General features: G+C 35.6%; 1 protein-coding gene across 1 annotated transcript; it reads left to right on the top strand.

Moving 5' to 3' along the window:
- Positions 1 to 154: 154 nt before the first annotated feature.
- On the top strand, positions 155 to 20,983 carry PCGF5 (polycomb group ring finger 5). The gene is made up of 9 exons (XM_010000035.1): positions 155 to 450; positions 5,831 to 5,927; positions 10,424 to 10,479; positions 10,602 to 10,661; positions 12,319 to 12,467; positions 13,781 to 13,879; positions 15,444 to 15,533; positions 17,756 to 17,815; positions 20,115 to 20,983. The coding sequence occupies exons 1-9, from the start codon at positions 339 to 341 to the stop codon at positions 20,160 to 20,162; spliced, it is 771 nt and encodes a 256-aa protein (XP_009998337.1). The 5' UTR covers positions 155 to 338; the 3' UTR covers positions 20,163 to 20,983.
- The last annotated feature ends 4,291 nt before the right edge of the window (positions 20,984 to 25,274 follow it).

A 25,274-nucleotide genomic window follows, 5' to 3' on the forward strand; every position in this document is an offset into this window, starting at 1 on the left:
GCTGCCGAGCCCCCTGCGCGGCTGCTGTCATGTCAGGAACCACCCGGGTGCCCCGGCCAAGTTCGTGGCGACACTTGTCCTCCGGGGCATCGTCTCTGTGCCGCCGGGTTTACACACCTCTCTCTTTCCACGTGTGTTGCAGGTAGGAAAATGACTCGCCTGGCACAGGAGCGGGAGTTACGAGCCATGTTCCTGTGAGTCCTGCAGAATTCAGAGCAAATGCCTGGAAAAGTCGAGCTGCACAGAGCAGCGCCGCAGCTCTTGTGAGCCACGGGCATCGCCGCCTCTCAGACCCACTCCCCTGGCCCCGAGCGCTGCCAGCATTGCCCGTCCCACGAATGGCTGCTCAGAGGAAGCACTTGGTGAAAGATTTCAATCCTCACATCACCTGCTATATCTGTAAAGGCTATCTCATCAAGCCCACTACAGTGACCGAGTGCCTCCATACCTGTAAGTACCACTTTGCAAAATATTCCCCCCATCGTAAGTGATGCTTCCTTGAAGTGTTACGTGCTTAGTATGATCTCTGTGCTGGTTTTTCTTTACTTCTGAAGTGTTGCATTAAATGCTGAACAGTTTCTGATGGGTTTTCCTAGACACTGGTCTGCCATCTGGGTCATCTTGAGTGCACGTGGACTCTGCTTAACACCTTGCAGAGTAAAGGTTCCCTTTTCTTTTCCCCAAGGTAGTGGTGATTGTGCTGCCTCTGCGTGTCACTGTGGACTGATCAGAAGTAAGATCGTTAGGTCAGGTGTGGTATTTTGATAATATAACTATGCTTTTGAAACTGAAGGCAGCATACCTGTTCACAGTGTGCATGATGGATACACCAGCTGGGGCAGCACTGGCTCACATCTATGTGTTATGTGTGCCATGGCACAATGCATACAAACACTTGAAAGTTGGCAAAATATTTATTTAAGGAGCAGATCTCTCAGTGAAATTGACTGAGGAAAAAATATTCAGGTTTTCATATGCTCCTAATAATTCCAAAACATTGGGGGGTGTGAGTAATGTTAAAGGTATGAATGGGCCTGTTACACTTGGTCATCCAACTTCCACAGGCAAAATTAATTTCATGCTTTATATTTATTTCTGAATGGAAGATATTTTGCTTGGACCTTCTTGAGAATTTGGTGTCTTTCCAAATAAAATTTGTATTCTTCTAAAAGAAGAGTAAGGGAAACTGTGTGTTTTCTGGTACATTTCCCATTTAAAAACCTTTAATAAAAGATTAAATTGATTAAAAGCCTCATCTCAGCATTTCATGTAATTTCTGCATGGCGTTTTGCTGTTGTTTTTGTCTTCATTTTTACGTTATGGTGTTATGTCCCTATTATACCAAGCACATAGACAATTGACAGAAGTCACTCTTATATGTTGTTCACAGTACAAGGTTTACCATTATAATAATATTAATTTTAGAGTAAGTTTTGACATAAACTAATGCTTAGCTGACTTTTTCAAAGTCTGTTATCAGCTAAGGATTGTGATGTGCTTTGTGGTATTCTTCTTCTGGTTTGGGTTATGTGGTAAAGGGATCTAAGTTTAGGAGGGAAGAAGTTAGGTGAAGTGTCTTTATAAGGAATATTTTAAATAAAACAAGAGGGAGAGAAGTATATTAGCTATTATCTTTCCCTTTAGAGAAAATAGAGAAAATTCCAGCAGTAGCTGATTTTTTTACAGTTGAAGTTTGACAAACAGCAGTAACTTTTAAAAGGCTGGGGTGAGGGGAAAAACATTGCATCAGAAATCAGTGCAGACTTAGGAAGAAAATGTGGTTTTATTATGGTATCTTCCTGTTTAGATAATTCATTTGTTTATTTACTTTTGCTCCAATTGCAAAACAATAATGGCAGGAGTGTATTTTTCTTAGCAGCATCTGTTTCTTTTTTTTCACTTGTAGCTTGTGAGCTCTTCACTGATACAGCAGTCCCCAGATTAGTACGTGTGAATTTTATTGAGCTCCCATATAGTTGCACAAGTCTCCTCACAGAAAAGCTGCCACATGTTTGGCTCATTAAGTAGAGCTGCAGGAAAGAAGGTGTTGTTCCTTGAAAGCAAATGTCGGTTGCCAAAATGCGAAGCTTACCATGTTGGGAAGGAAGACAAGAAACTTCAAGTGGTGATATGGAAGTCTTGTATCTGTAGAGGAAAAGAGGATCCGTGTGTGGCAGAATTCAGGAATATACTCTGATAAATTCTTTTGCCTGTTGGCTTTTAGAAAATACTTAAACTTTCTTTTTTTCTTTTTCTTTTTCTTTTTTTTTTTTTTTTTTTTGAAGTGCAGGTGTGGTTTTTCAGTCATATCTAGCAAGTTAGCACAAAATACAATGATTCTAACTGTCCTTTGATATTTGTCTTGTACTACTAATTGCCTTAACTTAAAACATACTTGTACAGATGATCAAAATCTGCAGATATTAATGGTTTAAGAAGCAGCATAAATTCGTTAGATACTGGAGGTACAATGTATGACTCTGAACAAGATGAAAAGCATGTATTGACATAGATCATAGAATCATAGAATCATAGAATCCTAGGGGTTGGAAGGGACCTCAAAAGATCATCTAGTCCAACCCCCCCTGCCAGAGCAGGGTCACCTAGAGTATATCACATAGGATCGCATCCAGGTGGGTCCTCCAGTGATCATAGAGGAACTAATGTGAGCAGTACTAGCCAAATCAACAGTTAATTCAGGTATTCGCTTATATCAGGATTTCATATTAATTAGTGTTATTTGCTGTTGTTTTTTTAAAAATTCAAATGATATGATATGCTTGTGATTTATCTGGAGCTTTTTCTTTTTTTTTTTAACTTCTTCAGGACTACTTGCAGTATCAAAAAGTAAAGGTACAGTAATTAGGGGTTGAAGATAAGGAAGAATTTTTTGTAAGAATATTACATTAGGTTGTTTAGCCAGATATTCAAATTCTGTATGTGCATTTGAATGGTGTTAGTGGTTGCTTGCAAGTAACTGGGGTCTGCACACGTAGGGTTTCTGTTTATTCCTTAGTACATGTTTTTGCAAAGTATTATGTTTTACTTCAATATCTGCTAAAAAGTAGAACTTTGGAAAAGTGAAACTGCTTCTTCACCTGTGACTGATACCCAGTTGTGACACTTTCTGACCTCAGGGGATGCACCCTCTTGAGAGGGTCTTTTTTTGTTATTATATGTTGCTATATGTAGCATGTAATATTACATGTTACTATACAACAACTATACCATAGAGCACTCCTTCCCCTCCAGGGCTGTGCACCTGAAATGAAGCTAGACTCTGTTACCTTTGAATGTGGTGGAAGTTGTGCTTAGAATCAGAGAAATACTGCAGAGCAGATTTGTTACACTCCTTAGTGAGCAATGTCATGTTCTTGTCTTTTTACTCTCAAATCACACAAAACTTAAACCATTTTGAAATAAATAAAAATAATATATTTGTGATACCTAGAGCAAGTAACACAGTTTAAAATGTCTATGAGAGTCACAGGTGAAGAAATTTTAAAAATCCCACCTCTATTTCATCTTGGCATAGCTAGTTGAAATCAGAAACCTCTAGCCCTTATCCAGTCAGTATGTGAAAGAGAATGCTGATTGATATTCTTGAAGAGGTGATCCTTGTATGTATTTTACTGTCTGAACTCAATCCTTATTATATCGTTGTGTGAACGTGTCTGGGTTTTGATTAGTGAAGGAGCTGAACTGTACTGCCAGTTGCTTCCTGTGCTTCTTTGTGTTTCAGGTGGGTAACAGAAGGAAAGATAGTTCAGATAGTTACAGAAACTGGAATGGCTGAGGAGCTACTTATTGGCTAAAGAATTCCACCTTGTGGTGTTTGCCCTAAGGTTGAACATGTGCAGACACTGCATCTTAAGAAAATCTTTGAGCTGGGAATCTTTTCAATTTCAAGGATAACTTCTGTTATTTTCAGTTCTAGAGGAGAATCTCAGTCATATTAATGAAGAGAAGTTACAGAAATCTTAACTACATATATTTTAAAACTTACCAGAGCTCATGCTTTAAGTATTTTCCTAAGAGCTCTGTTCATCTTCTGTGTAGGTGATTAAATTCTTTGTATTCAGTGGGTGCAGTAGCAAAATGCTTGGATTTCAGAGTATTAGTTCTAAAAAGTACATAGGAAAATGCAGGTATGTTTAGGTACAAAATATCACATTTGCTGCTTTGTACTAGACTTATTACCCTGTGGAAGCCTTAGGTAATGCACGTGCAAAAATCAATTAAGTCAAATAATTAGACTTTTAACAAAAGTTAATTAACAAAATTTAAAAGATCTGCAATACAATGAGAGTTCTGTGATTAGAGGTTCTTACAACCGTAAGCCAGCGGTAAATACCTCACAACTTAAGGTTAAGAAAAAATTTGCTCATATGCCCAGGGCCAGATGGTGCTGTCATAGCATCAGTGTTCTCAGCTGCTTTGGAGTCCCCATGTGCAGAGGACAGCACTGTGCCCTACAAACTGCACTTGTTTGGCAGGACTTGTGTCCTTCCTGAGCTCATTTTGCCAGATCACCTGAAACCTGCCCAGCATCCTGCACCACTGGAGGCATTTTGCATGGGGAGTGCACCAAAAGTCAGCCAGAGAGCTCCGAGTCCTGCCTGCCAGACTGAGGGGGGAATGTTAATTATCATTTCAACCAAAGCTGCAAAGTTAATGTCCTGAAGTTGATATTTTAAAGCAGTTGGGAAAAACACCTACACAGACGTTTAATGTGTGTGTGTTACAGCATCAGTGGATGTGTAGTAACTCTTCTGAGCAAACTAAGGCAAAGAGAAATGCAGACTTTGCTTGTGAGGTGACAATTGTTAAAGGCTTTTCAAAATCACTTAACAGTTGTCATAGGATTTACTAGCTTGTTTTAGAGGTATTCTTATTTCTTTAGGTAATTGATGAAAGAAATTACAGTGTTTCAGCCAAAAGCACATTGCAATTGGAGCAGTCCATTTATTTTTTCAGTCCATTTACTGATGAATTTGCAGTTATTTCTGTTTATGTGAAGTAATACTAAACAGGGGATAGAGGTCATCTCCATCCAGAATGTTTTAACACAGTAATAATAGCAGGCAGACTTGTTCTCATCTGCTTGGGTTCCATTTTCTTATTAATGGCAGTAAAATCTACAATCTGCAATTAATAATTTGGAAGCAAGAGTAGTGTAGCACCTTGTTTGTTTTAATTTCAGTTTATTGGATTTTGAGTTCACGTTGTTGTTGTTCTGGTTTTCTTCATGCTTGTCATGGCCCATGATCCTGTTATTTCGTTTTAAGATTTAAGTATTGAATGTTTACTCTTAAGTTCTGTCTTTGCTATTGAAGATGCATAGCCACTTCGAACCTGTGTACAATTTCTATGGACTTTTCTATTACAAGAAGCATTTACAACAGTATTTTCATTTGCCAGCAACACTGTTGGAAAGAAAATATATGTGCATAAGTCATTTTCAAATCATCTGAAGTGACATTTGGCTCTGCTGGGCTGCAGCTCCCCAACATGCACTTTTACAGAACCTTCTCATTACATGTGTTACATGGTATGGGTTTTGTATTTTATGGTGCTTGGAGAATTATAAGTAGAAAAACACTGCATACTTCAAAGCACTGGTTGTCTAACCTGTTCTGCTGAACGCAGTGTCTTGGCAGAGCAGAACAGTCTATGGCTCTGAGGAATGAGAAGAGGATAAGAGACATTGTAGGTATTTGCTTTAAAATAACACTGATGCATGAAGTAGTTAACTGATATCATGAGGTCACATTCAAGAAGTGTTATTTAGATCTTGATCTAAGTTGATTTTTTTTTTTTTGTCCCTCAGTTTGTAAGACTTGTATTGTTCAACACTTTGAAGACAGCAATGACTGTCCCAGGTGTGGCAACCAAGTGCACGAGACCAATCCACTAGAAATGTTAAGGTAAGATGACATTGCATGACGTTTGCTGAAGTAGAAACACAAGAAGTTTAAAAAATAATCTTAACATCATTATCCTGAAATGCAGTTAAGTTTTTTTTCTTATTTGCATAATACATATACCAACTGCTCTTGACATAAGATTTTGTCAATCTCACATCTCCCAAGAAATTGGAAATTTGGTTGTTTTTTTCCAGACATAGTCAAAGGAGGAAAGATAAGGGAAAGGCACAGAAAGACTAGGTATATTGAACAAATTAAAATAAATATTTTAGTACCTCTATGCAACAAACAAATTAACTAGATACCTGTTATTCTTGACATGAAATTAAATTCTAGAGTTTCTTTTTTCAAATTACTTAGGCCATTCCAGACTGCATACATCTTTTTTTTTTTTTTCTTCTTAGAGCAATGTAGAAAATGAACCATGCAAATAATAGTGTTTTCCAGCAGATAGATCTATCGATCTGAATTGAAATCTGCTGTCAGATGAATGAAAAAACACTCATGAAAAAGTTTTGACACTAAAGATACCCTTGCTTGAGAATTTGCATTTTTTATATTGCAACAGTACATTTTAACAATTTTTTTTTCTTGACATTTTGGATTCTCCTTTAGCGATGTTATCTTGAAACAGAGTCCAAAGAAATCAAGAAATGTCATCACAAGTGGAAGAACTTCATGTTTTCCTTAAATGATGAAGCCACTCCTTGCCATCACTCCCAACATTCCCTCCACCCTCCCCGTTCACCCTCCAATGTTATTGGTTTGTGATACTGTTGTGCATTTAGGAAGAAATATTCTGACATCAATGTTAAAAGAAGTACTTACTTCTGGAATTTACTAGAGTTGGTCTTATTTTCTAATGCCATTGTGTTTGCTACAGTTTGTCATAGTTTGCTTTAATTTTTGAATGATTTGTGTGTACATAGCAATTCCTGTCTTTTAGTTATATCTCAGGAGAACAGGTGAAAGAGATTAAATTCAGCAACACTAAAGGGTGTTATTAGCTGAAGTCTTTATCATCTGAATATTTTCTGGAAGAGAAGGGCTAAAAGGGTTTATGTAGATGTTTACTTACCGTAAGTATTTCTCTGATCTCCTGTCAGTGTCTGAGGCACTCTGTCAGCCGTAACAGGAGATGCTGTATGGACTTTCTTAAGACTACTAATAAGCAGTTTAGAAACATTTATTTTCTTCTGACAGGGTCATTTCATAGGAGCTGAAAAATGCGTTTTCTGAAACATCTAGTGGATGTTTAGTAAATGAATAGTATACTTCAAGCAGGAAATGATAGAAGGGTGAGAAGAGCTGAGACCACAAGCCAAAAATGTGGGAAGAGCTATTTTCTCTGTAAATTATTTCCTGAAGCTCCTTTTTAGAGTCTTTGGGTTTATTTGCCAACAAACTGCATATAGCTAGTAGCTTGCTGGTTGTATTTTATGAAATAGTTTTAAACATTTGCTAAACTAATATTCAGAAGATCATATGAGCAGTGTAATGGAATTATCTTTTTTGGATGTTGCCTGCATAACTTAACACGTCTCTTACACTCTGACTGCAGAGACCAGCCCCATCATTGCTCAAGAATGCAATCATTTTCTGAGAAATGGTGTTGAATGCTCTAGATAGTATTTTTAACTAAGATGTTACAGATAAACTTTATAAACTACTTTGTAAACTCAATTCTGAGTAACTTCATAACTATTTCAGTTTTATAGATGTATCTTTTAGTTGGCAGGACTTAGGGTTTGTTGAAATTGTAAGCCTAAGTCAGAAATTCAACATTGAGCTCTAAAATGAAAATCTAAAGAAAATGTTGAATTTTAGAATTCCCTTTCCTGATTTAGCAGAATTCTGCATCATCAGTATTCAGTAGGGTCTGCATTGGTTATACCATGAAGGAAAGCTTCTTTTTTTAAACTCGGTAACATGCCTTTTGGGATGCAGGTTTTCCTAGTGAGTTTCCATGTGCTTCATTTCAGATAATCAGCAATTATCAGAGTGTAGCTTTGATCTTATAGTTCATTCAATATTATAGAATAGGTGAAAAAAGGAACTATATGAAGTTGACATAAATGCTTGGCTCTTCTATGTGTGTTCTGGTTCGAAGGTTGGAAAATGTGGGGGTGGAAAGAGGTATGTCTAAAATATTAATATACTCGTTTCAGCATTAACAGGAAGTATAATACTAAATGACTGAGACCAACTCGGGAGTTATGTCAAGTAGTTTCATTCTGAAATAGGTTTGATGTGAGTCACAGAAATACAAATCTTTGTTAGAGTGCTCATAAGCGTGAGTAGTGGGAACACTGTAAGATGCATCTGAGATCAAGGATCTTTTTCCTGTTTTTTCCCTGGTTTAATTTAGTTTCCTTGTACTTAAAGATCAGATGTTATTTTTTAATGCATTTTTTAAAGTACTGATTGGTATTTATGCTTCATAAGGCTAAAATAGTTTTTTTGTTTAGTTTTTGAAAGAAAATAATTTTCCTAGAGTATGAAGCCAGTTCTTACTGCTGGCATAATAGATTTGCTAAGTGTACTGGTTTTCTTGCATGTTAGCATTACCAGTGACTTTTGTTTTGGGCCACTGAAAAAAAATTAGAAAGTGCTAAGTGGAAATTCTGAAAAATAAATTTGGAAAACAGCACGTACGATACAATCCTGAGGAATAGTTAGTGGAACTTCGAATTAAGGTAGTGATGTTCTTCTCTTGATGTCCTTACTTGTTTTCTCGTAATGAGTAAGTTGTGAAGATTGGAGCTTTCTTACAATGTGAAATTAATTCAATTTCTAAGACAGATTCCCAAGTTCCCGAAAGCAGTACCATCCAGTTGCATTAGATATTGGTAGGAGAGGGTAGAAGAGACAGTGTAACATTTTGAAAAGGTAGACATATTGTCATCTATCAGAAGCTAAGTGCTCAGACGTCCCATGACTTTGTTTTCCTTCTGTGAGGAGGAAAACTGTGAGTACTGTCTGCACTTACTTGTTTTAGGAGAGGTCTTTTTCACCTGCTGAAATCTTTTTGTCCTTGTAAGAGGAAGCAATTAAAAAAAGGATTGTGGTTGTAGCTTAAGCATAAATATTCTTACGGTTTGACTGTCTCAATTAACTGACAGATAACACAGGGAATTAGTCTCAGAACAAGCTGATTGTGTAATAGGTCTAATTGTAAACTTTCCATTACAAATGCAAATTCTGTACAGAAGAGAACCTGGAATACTCGTGTATTTATACAAGAAGATAATTGTTATCTATTAAAATGGCTTTTAGGCATTCCTCAACAGCAGAATCATTCCATCTTCTTCCTACTTTGCCACTGCTACTGAACAAAAGTTAGAGAACAGTCATATGTTTTATAAGAAGCCTGTAGTGTGTTATTTATAAATACACATATAGGTGTGTGTATATATGCAAATATATTGAGAAAGCAAAATATATATTGAGATGAAAAATTAAGGCAATCAAAAATATACCAAATACAATTATTGTAGTGCAGCTACTGCCTAAATCCCAAGCTACTTAATTTCTCTGGCCATATTACTCAGTATTCTGTGTTTTCATGGGGTTTCATTTAGGCCATGGACAGTGGGAGTACTGTTGAGAAGGGAAGAATTAGAGGGCAGAAGAGAAAGGAAAAGGAGAGAGAGTGAGAGATGGAGGAATCTGAAGGATAAGTGAGACAGGGAGAGAAAGCGTAACTAGAAAGCAGATGATAGATTAAACGGGTAGGAGAGCAGGAAAAAATTCAGGTCGAAGGGAAGAAAATTATTTTTGCTTCAAAAACAAAGGTAAATGCACTGTGTCCTCTGAAAGGGACTGTAGCAGCTATCTCTGGCACTAATATCAGGATGTCAGAGGACATGCCTGTGCTGCATACGTTTGCCTTGTAGTCAAACCCATGGCAGATTTAAACAGTTTAAATGAATTATGTTGGATACTGAGAACTGTCTAGTCAGAGCAGCATGGATTCTCTGTGGTCGTCTTTATCCTGCCAGCACTGGCTTGTCTGTGTTGTAATGAGTAGGGAATAGTCTGTTCAGTGTTTCATAACATCCTCATTAGCAAAGCACTTGAACACTTAATATAATAATGGAGGTTATAAGTTTCATGCTTACTACTTATGGCCAGGACCTTAAAATTGGATACAAAGTTTCCAGTTTGTTCCTATTAGTAACATAATTGTTTGCATGTAACACCAATAAAAATAATAAAATTTTTAAAGTATAATGTTTTTCCTCATTAACTTAATTTTTGTGTTTATACACAAAAAAGAAAATCTTTGGATATTTCTGAAAGAAATCCATGTAAGAGGTGGTTGAGAAAAGCTTTAATGCATGTTGTCGCTCAAGTTAAAATCAGTTGGGTTTTTGCAGGATGTATCATTTACCATAAATACGCAGTTTATTATTCAAAAAATTTTGTTAAAGTTTTAAAATAATAAAAATGCTGTTTTCTACTTAATGTGAAATGTATTTTTTTCCCTTTGAAAGGCTGGATAACACCTTAGAAGAAATTATATTTAAGCTGGTGCCTGGACTTCGGGAACGTAAGTTTGTAATTTGGTTTTGGGTACTTGTTTGGGTTGATGGAGAGAATATGAGTATTTCTAACAATATACCTGTAGCATTGAACTAAAAATTCACATTACTGTTCTTTGATATTAACTAGAGGAACTGCAGCGAGAGATCGAATTTTGGAAGAAAAACAAACCTCAAGAAAATGGACAAGGTGATGACTTTTTTCCTCTCTCATCTGTATGCTAAGCAAAACAGAAACTCATAACAAATATATCTAAATGAAAAAAATAGCTATTTTTAGAAAGGGATCACTGTCAAGTAACTGTCTTGCAGTACACTTCTGCACTCAACTGTTCATAATACCTTCTTTTCAAGTTCATAACATTTCATTTTGCTTTTTCACTAGTTTTGTTGATTTGCATTTAGGCATCTGCGATAAGGGACAAGGTTCTTTTCTCTGTTACATAATTAAATTAAGAACTTCAGGACAGTTTAGATGAAATTATATTAGTTTATTGCAACATATTGTTGCACTATTCTTTTTAAAAATACTTAGAATTTTTTAATTAAATATAGACAGTCATTGACTGTTTACAAAGCTGTTTTCTGATACACACAAAAAAAGTAAGAGAATTTGTAAATTTGTAGAATGTAACATACTTTTAACCAATTTATTCTTCTGGTTGTTATCTTCTTCCCATAATTTAATAGTAAATACTTTTATGGTATTTAGTTCTAAAATCCTTTTGGAGAAACAATGTCTGGAGTCTTTATAATGACATTACTTAGACCAGGTTAAAAGAGGATAAAGCTCAGTTTTATCTTCCCTAAGTTTACTTCATTATAACATTTCAGATGTCCATTGAGTTATTGCATCAGGCAGTATGAACTGCTTACTTATGCTACTTTGGTATACAAATGTTGGGATTAGTCATTCCACTGTTTATTTAAAAGCATTATTTTTTGGCAGTGAAGTGCCACACAATTGAGTAGGTTTACATGGCTGAGAGATCTCAATGCATGTGCAGTTGCACGGTTTTCATCACTTTGCACAAAAAGGAGCAGATAGCCATAGCCATTGGTGGGCCATCAGTGTAATTAATTTCTGTGACACAGAAACCTGCTGTTTACATTGACATTTCAATATTACAACTTTTATTTTCAGAGATTTGTAAATTCACCAATTTAGGAATTAAAATTTTATTAAGTTAATTTGAAGAGCAGGTTGAAGGAGGTTCTCCTCCCCCACTACTCTGCCCTAGTGAGACACCACCTGGAGTATTGTGTCCAGTTCTGGGCTCCCCAGTTCAAGAGGGACAGGGATTTACTTGAGAGGCTCCAACAGAGGGCTGTAAGGGTGGTTAAGGGACTGAAACACCTGTCTTGTAAGGTAAGGCTGAGAGACCTGGGGCTGTTTAGTCTAGAGGAGAGAAGACTGAGAGGGGATCTTATTAATGCATAGAAATATCTGAAGGGTGAGTGTCAGGAAGGAGGAGCCAGTCTCTTTTCAGTCATGCCGTGTGATAGGATGAGGGGCAATGGATGAGTTTTTCTTCAACATGAGGAAAACTTAACTGTGAGGGTTACCGAGCACTGGAACAGGCTGCCCAGAGAGATTGTGGAGTCTCCTTCTCTGGAGACTTTCAAGACCTGTCTGGATGTGTTTCTGTGTGACCTACCCTAGGTGGTCCTGCTCTGGCACAGCAGTTGGACTCAATGATCTCCAGAGGTCCCTTCCAACTCCTAATATTCTGTGATTCTGTGAAAAAATACTCCCTTGAAAATGAAGCATTGCTTTAAAAATGTTTGTTGCTACTATGACTTTTCATTATTTTATACTTAAATAATATGATCTTCATGTTTTACAGATGAAATTCCAAAAGCTGATAAACCCAAATTAGATGAAGAGTGTGATGAAAATGAAGAAGATAAAGACTATCACAGGAGTGACCCACAGATTGCTATCTGCCTTGACTGTTTACGCAACAATGGACAGTCAGGAGATAATGTGGTCAAAGTGAGTAGTGAAGATAATCTGTGTTTTTACTGTTGGCAGAGTAGCATCTTACAGGAACCAAATAATTTTATAACCATTAAAAATTGACTTTAATGTGGTCACCTGCCTTCACTTCCACGCTTATTTAGTCCTTTTGTTTGAGGCATCTCAATGCATCTTGGAATTTTGCAAAAAATATTATTCCATACCAAGCTCCACATGTGACAGTGGATTTTATTTTTTTTAGTGGTTTATACTTTTATAGTCTACAGCCCTGGTGATATATAACTTCATTACACAACAGATTACAGCATACCACAAAGGTGCTTAAAAAGCTAACTGTAGGTAAGCAACCTCACACTTGCAGGATCTCTGTCTTACCGTGCCAGCAAGAGGCTGGTTTTCAGATTGTGGGGAACAGTCCATCTTCTTTTCCCCCACGTAGACTTTGTGCACTGAATGACTGGGATCCAGATCTTCTGAGCTGTAAACACTGACCTGTTGTCTTCCACCTGGAAAATGTGTAGAGTAATACCTGTTAACTTCTGTTTTAAGAATTAGGGATATTAGTTTTCTGTTGCTAAAAGGAAGATTACCTAGCGATACCAAGTCTAGAAAGTGTTCAGAAATCCTCTTAGAGTTGTATAATGTTTTATTAAATTACAAAGTCAAGAATTTTTTTAAAATTACAATTTGTCTAATAAAACTCTACTTATATTTCCTGTGTGCTATGTTGCTTGTATAATTTTGCAAGTTCTCATACAGTAAGAAAGTTTTGATTCAGAAAGAAAACATATTTATGTGTTATCACTGTCTCTGTATGCACTATATATATATATATCTGTCACCACAGAGGAGTCTCAGGCTTTCAGCTTTCCTGTTGAATCAAAACTATTAGGTTCTGGATAACAGAATCAGTGATAATAGAATACATCTCAGGTTTGTAGCTACCCTGTATTTTACTTAGACTATTTGAAGATGTTTTAACTTTCTTTATCTCTCATGGACTGAAGAAATTCTAAGAAATGTAACATCTGTTTGAGCCTCATTGTTACTACAGCGACAGTGAGATTATTTAAGTTCTTCTTGGGCTTTTGGTGGGTTTGGTTTCTTTCTTTTCTCCCTTCTGTGTCTTGGAGATTTCTTTTGAAACAAAGATGGGGCAAATGAACTTGTTTGTGAAACTGTGGTACCATTATGCATTAGAAGAAAATACAGTAAAATATGTTACTGGTTTAAAAAAATACCAATTACAGCTATTCTTGCTCTAAAGATTGCTTACATGCTCCAGAATTTCTAAAATGTTTTTTTCTATTTTGTTGTTGTTGCTTTAGGGTTTAATGAAGAAATTTATCCGCTGTTCTACTCGAGTGACTGTGGGAACTATCAAAAAGTTTCTCAGCTTAAAATTAAAACTTCCAAGTTCTTATGAGGTACATTTAAAAGAGCGATACTTGTATTTTTATTTCCCTGTAAAGTATTAGGTTTATGTGAAATGTAATAATTTTTTAACTTAAGGATCATTTTTTTTAGCCCAATCACTAAGTACAGGTCAATACTCCAAATCATGTTTTCTGCCCTTAAATGAGAAGGCATCATTCTGTGATTCTGTGATTTTATAACAGTGACTAAAGTTGCTAATCAAGGAACTCATGCAATTCTAGTAACTTCAGTTTGTTGCTCACCTTTACATTAGGTTTTGATATTTTTATATTAAAAAAAAAAAGGTTTTATCTTTCCATGTGACTAACAAAAAAGTCACTTAATACAATTAGTAGGTGCTGGGGAAAAGGAGAGCTCCACTAGACATACACTAAATTACTTTGCAGTTTCATTTTATTTAGATGTAAGAAACCATCCATTACTTATGAAGAAATTAAGAACATTACCATTTGAATCTTTCAAAATGCAGATAATTTTTTTTGCACACTCTCTGGAATTAGGTGGAGTTTCATGGAAAGAGGGTATTTGTTGCATGAGTGATTTGTTCTTGGCCAAGACTGCTCCTGGAGGGATTTCCTAATGTGAGGGAAGTTGTGATGCAGGATGGAGCTGGGAAGTGTGAGACTCCTAACTCTGCTTACTTTTTCCTAAGGATACAGGAATTTTGACCTCAGCACAAGCTATTTCTGTAGCTAGTTCTCTTACAGGAGTCAGTGACTGCATGAACTGCAGGCTGCCTTTAGCACAAATAGCAACTTTGCTCAGAAATAGGGCTGTGTTAAGTTACATGCCCAGGTGACTGCAGAGCTCTACATGAGAGCTTGTCACAGTATCATTTTGATGCATTTGGTATTGTTTATTATGTTAATTTAATGTGTCTCTGTCATCTTAATGACTTGTGTTACATAGTATCTGATTACCTCAAAATTTTGACATTTGTTTCCTCTAAAAATCAGAACAGCATTATGGCTACAGTCGTGAAAGACCTTTCAAAGGTTTCAGATGGAGGGTAGAAGTATGCTAAAATATGGTTTAAAGTTTAAAGTCATTAAGTCATTACTTTTCCTTTTGCCTTCAGTTAATCAACATCCATGTTAGTGTACTCAGAAGTGCATTTTCCTAGTCATTTATAGTTATTTTTTAAAATAACTGTTAAAAATTACTTTATCATTTCAAAGAGCATTGACACAGCAAGAAGACCCTTCCAGATATAGCACAAGGCTTCCTCTTCAGAGAGATACTGTGTAGTTTTGGTAAAAATATAGGGAGTATTTTCGTCTGCTAATTATTTCCTACCTAGTTTAGCAGACTTTCTTCTGTCTACATCTTAAATGAAAACACAAAAGTGAAAAAATGAAGTATACTTCAATGAGGTATACTAGTGCACAAAGTAGCATGTTGTCAGCACATTGTATTTATGCAAATCTGATATAAAGGTCTTATAGAATTACTGTATAGTGATAGGAGTTGAGGGATTAACCCTCAAAGATTCTCTTCAAAGTTCATTTAGACATTTAAAATTATGTCTTACTGTTTGTTCTATTGTATTTTAAGCTGGATGTACTATGCAATGGAGAAATCATGGGGAAGGATCACACTATGGAATTCATCTATATGACAAGATGGAGACTAAGAGGCGAAAACGTAAATGTTATTACATTATTAATACATTATGTTTTGGTATATTCTTTACAGAGAGTATAAATGCTTTCGCAGCTTGGTTAAAAATATATTCTCTGACCTTTCAAAAAAACATTAAAATTAATTTTACATGCTTTCTAGATTTCTTGTTAAACCCTATGAGTGAAACCTTGCAGCATATATATTATGTAGAATCTGAAACCTTAAAATAACAGGTATACAAAGTTTACATGCAAGTTCTGTTCTGACTTTTAAGTATCTGAAAACCCAAGTGCTTGTTCTTTTTCTGCAAATTTGCTTTTAGTGACCTTTTGAGTTACAGTAGTTAGAGCACCTGCATCCAACAGTTCCTTATTAAGAAGCTTGTTTTATTCAGACAGTAAACTGAAAGTGGCACTGAAAAATTATTTTTTAAATCTAATTGTATTTTTACTGTTTCTGTTCATGTTGCACCCTTTTTTTAGATACGACGTATAACACGTATCATCCAGATAACACATCTAAATGAGTTTTCCTTGCTCCATGTGTATATTTTAGATCACAATATTAAACTTACTAAAAGACATTTCTTTCAGGTCTGATATTCACTTTGATTTACGAGCCCTTATATTGTCTTATATATATAATTTTATTTTTCTGTTAAAAGTCGTATTTCCATTTCTTCTCTTTCTTTTATGCATTAATTTGTGTTTGGCTGTTGATTATTCTTCAATCTTAATTGCTGTGTAGTATATGCAGATTTGTTGTCTGTCACTACCAGTGGAGACTATATTGGAGTGCAGCTAAGGTTAAGCACTTGACATAAGTTCATGTGCTGGTCTATAAAAAATTCCAAACTTTCTGTACTTTTTTCTTTCGTTTTCTTTTTTTTTTTTTTTTTTTGTAGCTCCCTAGTAGTCAGAATAAAAAGCACTGGGGCACAGAGAACACAGATGATTAAGCACACTGAGGAGTTAACAATTCACAAGTTTCTTAAAGTTTTACCTTAATCTGAAGGAGAGGGAATAAGGATAAATATTTATAGGAACTAGAGGAGTTAATATATATAGGCAAGTATTTGTTCATTTTGAAAGTAATATTCCACTGAAATCTTATGATCGCTGAATCTCCAGTGTTGTACCAATAAGGGAGCTTTAAGTAGGACTTTTTCCAACATTAAGCTCCCTAGTAGTCAGAATAAAAAGCACTGGGGCACAGAGAACACAGATGATTAAGCACACTGAGGAGTTAACAATTCACAAGTTTCTTTAAGTTTTACCTTAATCTGAAGGAGAGGGAATAAGGATAAATATTTATAGGAACTAGAGGAGTTAATATATATAGGCAAGTATTTGTTCATTTTGAAAGTAATATTCCACTGAAATCTTATGATCGCTGAATCTCCAGTGTTGTACCAATAAGGGAGCTTTAAGTAGGACTTTTTCCAACATTGCCAAAACTAGTGGGTGTTTGTTTGGTTTGCCATCTTATATTTTTGTTAGCATTGGCTGTAGTATTTGTAAGCGTTGCAGCAACACTGAGAACAGAATTCTTTCATGACTTTTAATCCTGCAGCCTCTGCTTCCAAAAATGGACTTTTGGGAGTTGTATTGCTTAGGAAGCAACAGTAACTCTTGACAAAAATGTCATTATTTGTACTCATTAAAATTGTTTAAAAATCTCAGAACTGTATCTTATAACATCAAGTGAATCTAAAAGTTGACAACTCCCGACTAAAATTATTAGTTGTGTTAACATAAGCGTGGTGTGATCAGATGTGTGCTCATCTTTTCCTTTATGTAGTTTTAAATCACCTCCCTGAAGTCAGAGATGGCAAACTAAAACCTGTAAAAAAATTACATTGTGCTGGTAATAAATCCAGTAACATTTGGACTTCTATGATTTTATTCTCCTTAACTTTGTTGGGTCGTGTTATAAAAAAGGAATTTCAATGGTTAAGTAAATCCGTTATCTCCACCTTTGGTACCATTCATCATGAGGTTTTATGGCACACCTGTGGACCCTACAAGAACTAGAGTAGTAACGGGAAATTATCCATTTATTCATTACAGAAGTCTCTCCTGTTTAAAATAAGTAAATTAATTTTAAGTTTTACATTTAAAAAATTAAATTAAATAACAAAAAAACCAACACAAACAACAACAAACAAACCAACATTAAATGGTAAATGTATATGTCCAGCTGTGGATGCCTCTTATCTGATCAGAAAATCATCTCCTTCGCAGTTTCGGTGTCAGAACTGCTCATCTTCGCAAGCCTGCTCACAGGATGGCACTTTTTATCAGGTAAGAGGCACTCATGACTGTACATACTACAGTCGTTAAGGTCCTGTCAGCACTTCAGTTGTATTCCAACTTTTGGAATTTTTATAATTCCTCACTACAAAGTGCTAAAACTCTATGAGCAAGGTTTGAGTCTTTTTGTTCCTTCAGAGAAAACTTTATCGAATGGATAAATAGAATCTATTCAAAAGATTTAGGGATTTCTTTTTCTTTACATTAGTTCGTGTATCTTTTTGTTAGAGATACCAGACTGTATCAGCCTGGAAGGGTTATCTGCCTCTTCCTGTCTCATCCTTCTAACTAGTAGCATTGGGCACTCACTGACAGGGGGTCAAAACTGAAGGCTGTGAATCAAAAGAGACTAGATTAGTTTCATCGCTTTATGGCAATTCATATGCCCTTTTTAAAGGAGTAAAGGAATGTTTGATTTTTCTAATAGTGTATTCCTTTCACATCTTTTAAAATTGGAAATAAAATGATGCTTTATCTCTAGTATAGAGCTAACCAGAGCTGCCAGAATCCACAAACTGAGTTGATTTGTAAATTTCATTGATCAATCTAGTTCATAGCTGTGTGAAACAATATTTCAGTTTCCTCATTGTGAATTTTGATTTGGACTAATTTCTAAAAGTTACTTTGGAAGTTTGAAATAATATTTTTGCTTAACCAAAAAGTTAAAGTTAATGATAGAGGGTCACTCCCCATTATGGATGACAGTGACCTACTGCATTCATGTCTGCTTCAGTAATTAGAATTGTTCTGGCATAGTGCATTCTGTTTGTACAGTTGCTTTGTAATTTTGTTTGTTAAAACACTAAGCCTTACTGGTTTGCATAGCTGTTTCAGCCAGGTGACTGCTCTGTCTCTGCCTGTGTGCACTTCCAATTAGAGTTGGGTACTTTTAGAGACAATTTATGTAATCAAAATGAAAAACACGTGAAATAGCATTTGATTAATACGGTGGTAATTCTATAAAAAAGAATCTGCAACCAGGTCACTTATGGTTCTACAACTATATGTTTGCTAATTGCGCTTGCAAACTACACATGGTGCTTCCTGTCTTCTCTCCCAAATGCTCCTGCTACTGTTGAATACCTCTGGATTTATGTTGTCATTTCTCTGCACTCCAGTTTGTAAATTTCAAGCAAATATGATCACATTTAGTTTTGGTGATCATTTCACTACCATGGCATGGCAAGTTTATTAATCTGTCTCTGCAGTTATATCTTTCTCCTTTGGTTGCTGAAGTTCATCTGTATTGCATTTGAGGGATGCAGTAAAGTGTTTCTGGTTTTAGTGATAACTCCTGTAATAATTCTTTGTGTTTCCAAACTTGTAAGAAAAACACCCTTAAATTAGCTGTGACATTCTGCTCTGTGGCAGAGAGATAGTTATGGCCATAGAGCTTCTTAGACAGGAAGATTTTCCTGCGTTTTGTGCTATAACATCCAGTATCCTAATGAAGTTAAGAGGAAAACATCAGACTTAAATGAATTACTGACAGACTGAAAAGTAAGACATTTAGTAAAACAACACTTCCAGCAACATGGCACTTTTTGGAAACCCACCCACTCTTGCCTCCCGTTCCACAACAGTTTTGTCTAGTTCAGGGATCCAAGCAGTTTAGGGTTTTTTTTCCTTCTCCAGTAGCAACTAAGAAAAATATATCACTAGATCTAAAGTTGAGGAGTTTGGATTTGGGGGAGATGTTAGCTCTCATCTCTCAAAAAAAAATTCAGCTGACAGCAATTTAAACTGTTTTATGATGGGTTTTTTTTTCCTGTTTTATTTGTATTTAAATACCTGAGTAGCCTGGCTCCCTTTAAGTAGTGCTGACTACTAGTATAGCTATGGTGCCTCCACGTACATGAAAATAAAATTAAATACATCACCTGTACATAGACATTGGTTTAGAAAGTATGAAATTTCCAAATTGCCTTTTCTCAAACACAGCAACAGAAATAAGAGGAGTTGTCTGAGCATTCCAAGTGTGTATGTCATAAAACAAATAATGAAATATATAAAAACAGATACACGAATTTTAGATTAATGATGAATAATTGCAACTAACTGACTTAGAGTTTAATTATAGATTTGAAATACAAGTATGGATTTAACTGTTTAAATGTATAGAATTATGTCATACGTGAAACTGATTGTTACATACATGTGTCTTAGGAATAAGTTCTGGCTATTCTTATGGCAATCTTTAACTGTGTTTTCCTTGTTTTTTTTCATGAAATATGTTCTCATGTTTTCTTGTCTGTTTTTGTTGTTATTTTCCTGTTGCTTTTCTTTTTAGTCTTACCCTATGGTACTTCAGTATCGACCTAGAATTGACTTCGGTTAGACCAAAGGGCCAGATCCCACTGAGATGAATCCTGCACTATTTGTTTACCCATCGACAGATTGCACAATGAATGGATGTGCCTGGATTAGGGGGACACAACCAGATTTTCAGCATGCAAATAAGGACATTGTCTTTCTTAAAATTGTCAGTTGCATCTCTGTTGTTTCTATTAGAGCAAGCCAAGTGCCATTCTGCTACTGAAATGTGCATAAGATATTTGTGTATCTCACAAGTGTGCTGCAAATCATAGCCAAAATCATGAAATGTACAAGATTCAAAAACTATGGAATATTTTTGCTGGTGTGTTAGAAAATTTTTCTGGTCCTCATATTGATTACACTAGCAAAATGGCAGAGTGCTCATTCCATGCTGTGTTGAAGTTTCACACACTTACTATTTTACTGAATATGGTTGTTTAAATCATAGAGTACTGTAAAAATAGCTATGGGTTAAACCTTGAAAATATTTTGTATAGAAAATATATTTAGAAAAGTGGTGATTGGGCCACTACCTTTTTTCATTATAAGCTTCTCATGGTTCCAGGTATAGCTCACTCATGAGTGAGCAACAGTCCTTTTGCAGTGAATGAAGATAAATTACACTTAACAAGAGATGTAGAACATGGTAATTTAAGACAGCAATTTTAAATCTTCTAGCTAGATTCTGCTAATATTGCCTAAAAGAATTGCTGCCTTTGTGATTGCACTTTTCTATGGTTTCCCTAAAGATTGGAATTTGGAATACTAGCTATTTTTTGAAAGTGGCTTTTGGTCAGATTACATTTCTTCTAATAAAACCTCCTTATAAATAACATTTAAAATAATTGAAATGTCTATGGAACAACTATGTTTCACTCGTAAGATTACAAGCAAGGCAAGATGTTACATAATTATTGCCCTTCATAGTAAACATTTCCTTTTAGGATTGGCTGGAGGTATATAATATGCCAAGAGTAAAAAGAAAATATAATCTTTAATTACATGATAGGTGTCTTGTGACTATCTGGAATTTAGAATACATTACAGAATTTTTCATTAGTTGAATTCACGTCATAAAACTAGTTCCATAAAATTAGAGGTAATGCAATACTGAAAATAAGCAGTCTGACCAAAATAATCATTCAGAACATTTTTTATTCTTTTTTTTTCTAAGACCTGGTAGCAGTGGATAAAAAGTGATTGTTGCCTTAGGTATTGCAAGCATAGTGGTTCTAGTATAGAAGGTTTATTGGCGATTCTGGTAATGTTGCAGGGTGCATGGTAATGAATATGTTTTCTGTAGTCTTCCATTGTCTTTGCTCTGCTTAAAAGTCAGTTGAGTTTTTCACTTCAGATTCCATGGAGATACTTACAGCTCAGTACCTTGATATAATTTCTTCTTAATACACACCTGCTAGTTTTGTAGATAACTATATACTTTCTTATGCTTTTTGCATACAGGAAAAAGGAACCAAATAGATTTTTCTGAAGCTATTATAGATTGAGCTAATCATTCTTATATAAGACAAAGTGAAAATTCTATCATGGGATCAAATATAAAAGATAGATGCAAGGCTGTAACTCCTTTGTAAATTTGTTTGTGTACATTAGTAGGTTTCTGTAGGAGAAATAAGCATGTTGTGGATTAAATCTGGCCCCTTTAAAGTTAGCAGGAGTTCTAACATTGATGACTTGGAGGAATCCATGTACAGTTGGGTTGAATTCTACCAGTGCACTCCAAATCCCAGATGATATGCAGAAACAAGATGCCAGCAGTAGCAGTCCAATTAGGAAACCTGCCATTGCAGGTCAAGGTTGCACATATTGTGCAGATGCCAGTGAACCTGGGGAAGAAAAACATTTAGAAAGCTGCTGCTCCTTTCTGCAGGCACCAGGTGCTAACTGATAAGGGCACTGGTTTGCCCGCATTGTAGATGGGAAGGGCTGCACATACTGGCTGCAAGAGGCAGTCATCTGTTTGCCCACCTGTTCTGTGATGTGCTACTTGACAGAAACAAGATGATGTAGGGAAGGCCCTTCTCCGCTGCAGAGTCTCTAGGGAAAAATAGATTCTTTGTTTATAGAGAGGTCCTCCTCATGGAGCAGCTTGGAAGAACAGAGCATGTATTCTAATTGCAAATCATTCTTCTCTTTAGTATACATACTTGTTTTGTACGAAAGAAATAGGATATTATTTGTAAATATTTACATGCACATACAAAGACACCTTACAGTTTTATATCTTTCATGTGTTTTTATATCAGAATTTTCACTGTAGATTCACTTGACATAAAGCGCCTGCTTCAGTTTATCACAAAACTAATGATACTATTTTTAAGCATAACTTCTGTTTGGTTCAGAGGACAATTTTTTTAACCATTGTGCTTGCTGTTTTGACAAATTTGAACAGAGTTGTTCTAAAAAGAGTAGATCACATTGTTTTAAATCCATTTTAAGTTATCTTATTCAGTAGTTTGCATCCACCTAACAGGACCCCTGAAATAGGACTACTTTGTGTTGGTTTCTGAGTGGCAAGTAATGCAAGATTTGACTATTTAATGACTGTCTGTATTCACGGTTCAGAAAACCTTGAATTCTCTTGATCAGAATTGAACATTGGTTTAATTCATTATTTTAATGCAACTTAAAGCTATGTTACAGAAGGCAAATTTTCATTTTAGTAATGGAAGATAATGACAGATATGATTGAATGTTCCCAGCTGAGAATCATGGCATTAGATGCATTTGATCTAGCCACCTACACTTTATGTATTTCTGATTTGATGGCACAGCACCTCAGTGCTGTTACAGTTTAATAGGTTTTGTAGCATTTAAGTGCCACGGAAATACGTATCTTAAGTGGGCAGCTTGTATAATACAAGCATTGCCTTCTTCACAGGAAATTTCTCTCCCATGTAGTACATACGTGCCATGTGTCTACAGATATGCATACTTAGTTAATTTATGCCAATTAAGAATATCTGATCAGCATAGGAATATAAGAATATGTGTACAGATTCTTGTGTGCCAAAGAGGGGTAAAGTGAAATGAGTACCTAAGCATTCTGTTAAAACTGCATCATATGCCACCCTAGAGCAGATGACTGTATAGTCACATTTTATGAGCATTTTCCTGACAAAGTTTCACCACTGCATATTTGTAAAGAACAGGAATATAAAATAAGTGTTGCTGCCACTGTGTTTCTATGGCTTTCCCATATTGGTAGTACCTAGTTGCAGAGTAATAAGACCTAAACAATTCTGCACTACTACCTAGTATTGCTGTCTTTCCCCCTAAAAGTTAAAAACTTGTGTCTCCTTTTAATTCTAAGTAACTCATTAATACAAGTCAAAAGCAACTTTTCTTTGAGCATAGCTATGTGCTGCATTTGTCTAGTACCAAGCTATAAGCTAGAATTTACACATGAGATCCTGTAATCTTTCAAACAATATGGAATTACATCATTAATCAAGAAATGTATCTTTCATTGTGCATTGCTACACTGCCCATAGCTAAGGGCCTAGTCCTATAAACATATTTTTATTTGGATGAAATACCAAATAAGATTACTACAATAATCTAAGTGACTCATCACTATAGTAGGTACTGTTCACATGAAAAACTGGTGTTTGGGTCCTAGGAGTATGCAATGCTGGAATATTGTGCATACTCAGCTAGCTTGCAATTATTATGCAAAAAACATGTATAAAAAGTATTATTTTTTTCTTTACTGAAAATGCTATATGAAGCAAAGTGCCTGATTATTGATACAGAATACCTTTTAAGCCCATTATTTGCATTTGGTAGGGTAATATTTGCTTCTGTATTTTATCTATGGTCTTAATATTTCCAGCAAGAATATTTCATAAGCATGCTGTATTGAGAAGCTTTATAACATGGTAAACAAGCAGAAAAAGAATTGTGTTCTGTTGGATAATTTAAAATTTTAAAAGAAAAACACCTATCTCGGTAGGAAATATATAAATTACTTTTATATTGAAACTGTTTCATTTTATGCATGAGGAACCCTTGAATTCTGGATCTTTGTCCACTTTTCCTCCAGTTTCCAACAACTTGACTTGACTTTTCTGCAGTTATCAAAAACAGTTCCAGTATATCTGCAGGAGAAAAGAGATTGGTCACATTCCCTTCAGATACAAGCTAGGCTCTTTGTTCTCTTCTGCAGACAGAGTGGTCCAGAGTTCCATCTCATCTCTCCCATGGATAACTGTTAGACATGACTTTGTGAGAGAAGTAAATAGTCTTTCTTTCTCTGCTGTTTTTTAAAGCAACAAAATAGGCCAAGTTTCGGTCCTTTAGTTGAACCAGTAACTGAGTTGTATAGTTCCATTTGAGGGGCTTTTTTTTACATTTTCTTATCACTGAAGACACAAAGAGGCATTGACTTCTCAGAAAAAAATGTTCTTGGGAGAACTTGAAAGGAAAGGAGTAGCATCCAGCTCAGCCTGATACTATGTCAGGTAGAAAGACTAGAGAACCAGATGGGTATTCAAAGCCAATCTGAAGTCTCAAAATGAACTGACTGAGCCCTGTTTATGCTACATAAAATAACTGGTCGGTTACATGGACTGATCAAACATAATTTTATCCCAGAAAAGACTGAAGGCAGCTAAGACTTATATGCCTATTCACAGCAAATATATAAACAGAGATGTTTAAATCAAGAGCTTAGTCCAGTTTCTTCACTTAACCTAGACAGGTTGAAGACATCTGTTTACTTCCATCAAAAATGCATAGATCATGCAGGATATTCCTCTCTCATTTTACATCATGCTGTGTTATATTCCATTTACTGTGCTCAGTTAAAATGTCTATTCAGGCACCCTCTGTCTTGTAACTAATTCTAGGTTCTTACTCATCTTTTGCCCAGTCCCATCCCCACCCCATTTCATGCCCAACAAGTAGAAACATTGTAGAGTTAAAAATGAGAAATTTCACCTGTGGAATCAGCTCACAGGTTTCATTCATCAGGCAGCATTCATGGATTTGAGCAAAGTTTTCACAGTTCTGCATTTGGAATCCTTTATAGCTGGTTTGAACAAGATAATGCTTCTTCTGGGTGCTCAGCTGAAGACACTTGTTTCAGAAAGGATTGCAGTCTACTGGAGCATGT

Source organism: Chaetura pelagica, unplaced genomic scaffold, assembly GCF_000747805.2.
Source record: "Chaetura pelagica isolate M959 unplaced genomic scaffold, ChaPel_1.0 scaffold436, whole genome shotgun sequence".
Lineage (NCBI taxonomy): Eukaryota > Metazoa > Chordata > Aves > Apodiformes > Apodidae > Chaetura > Chaetura pelagica.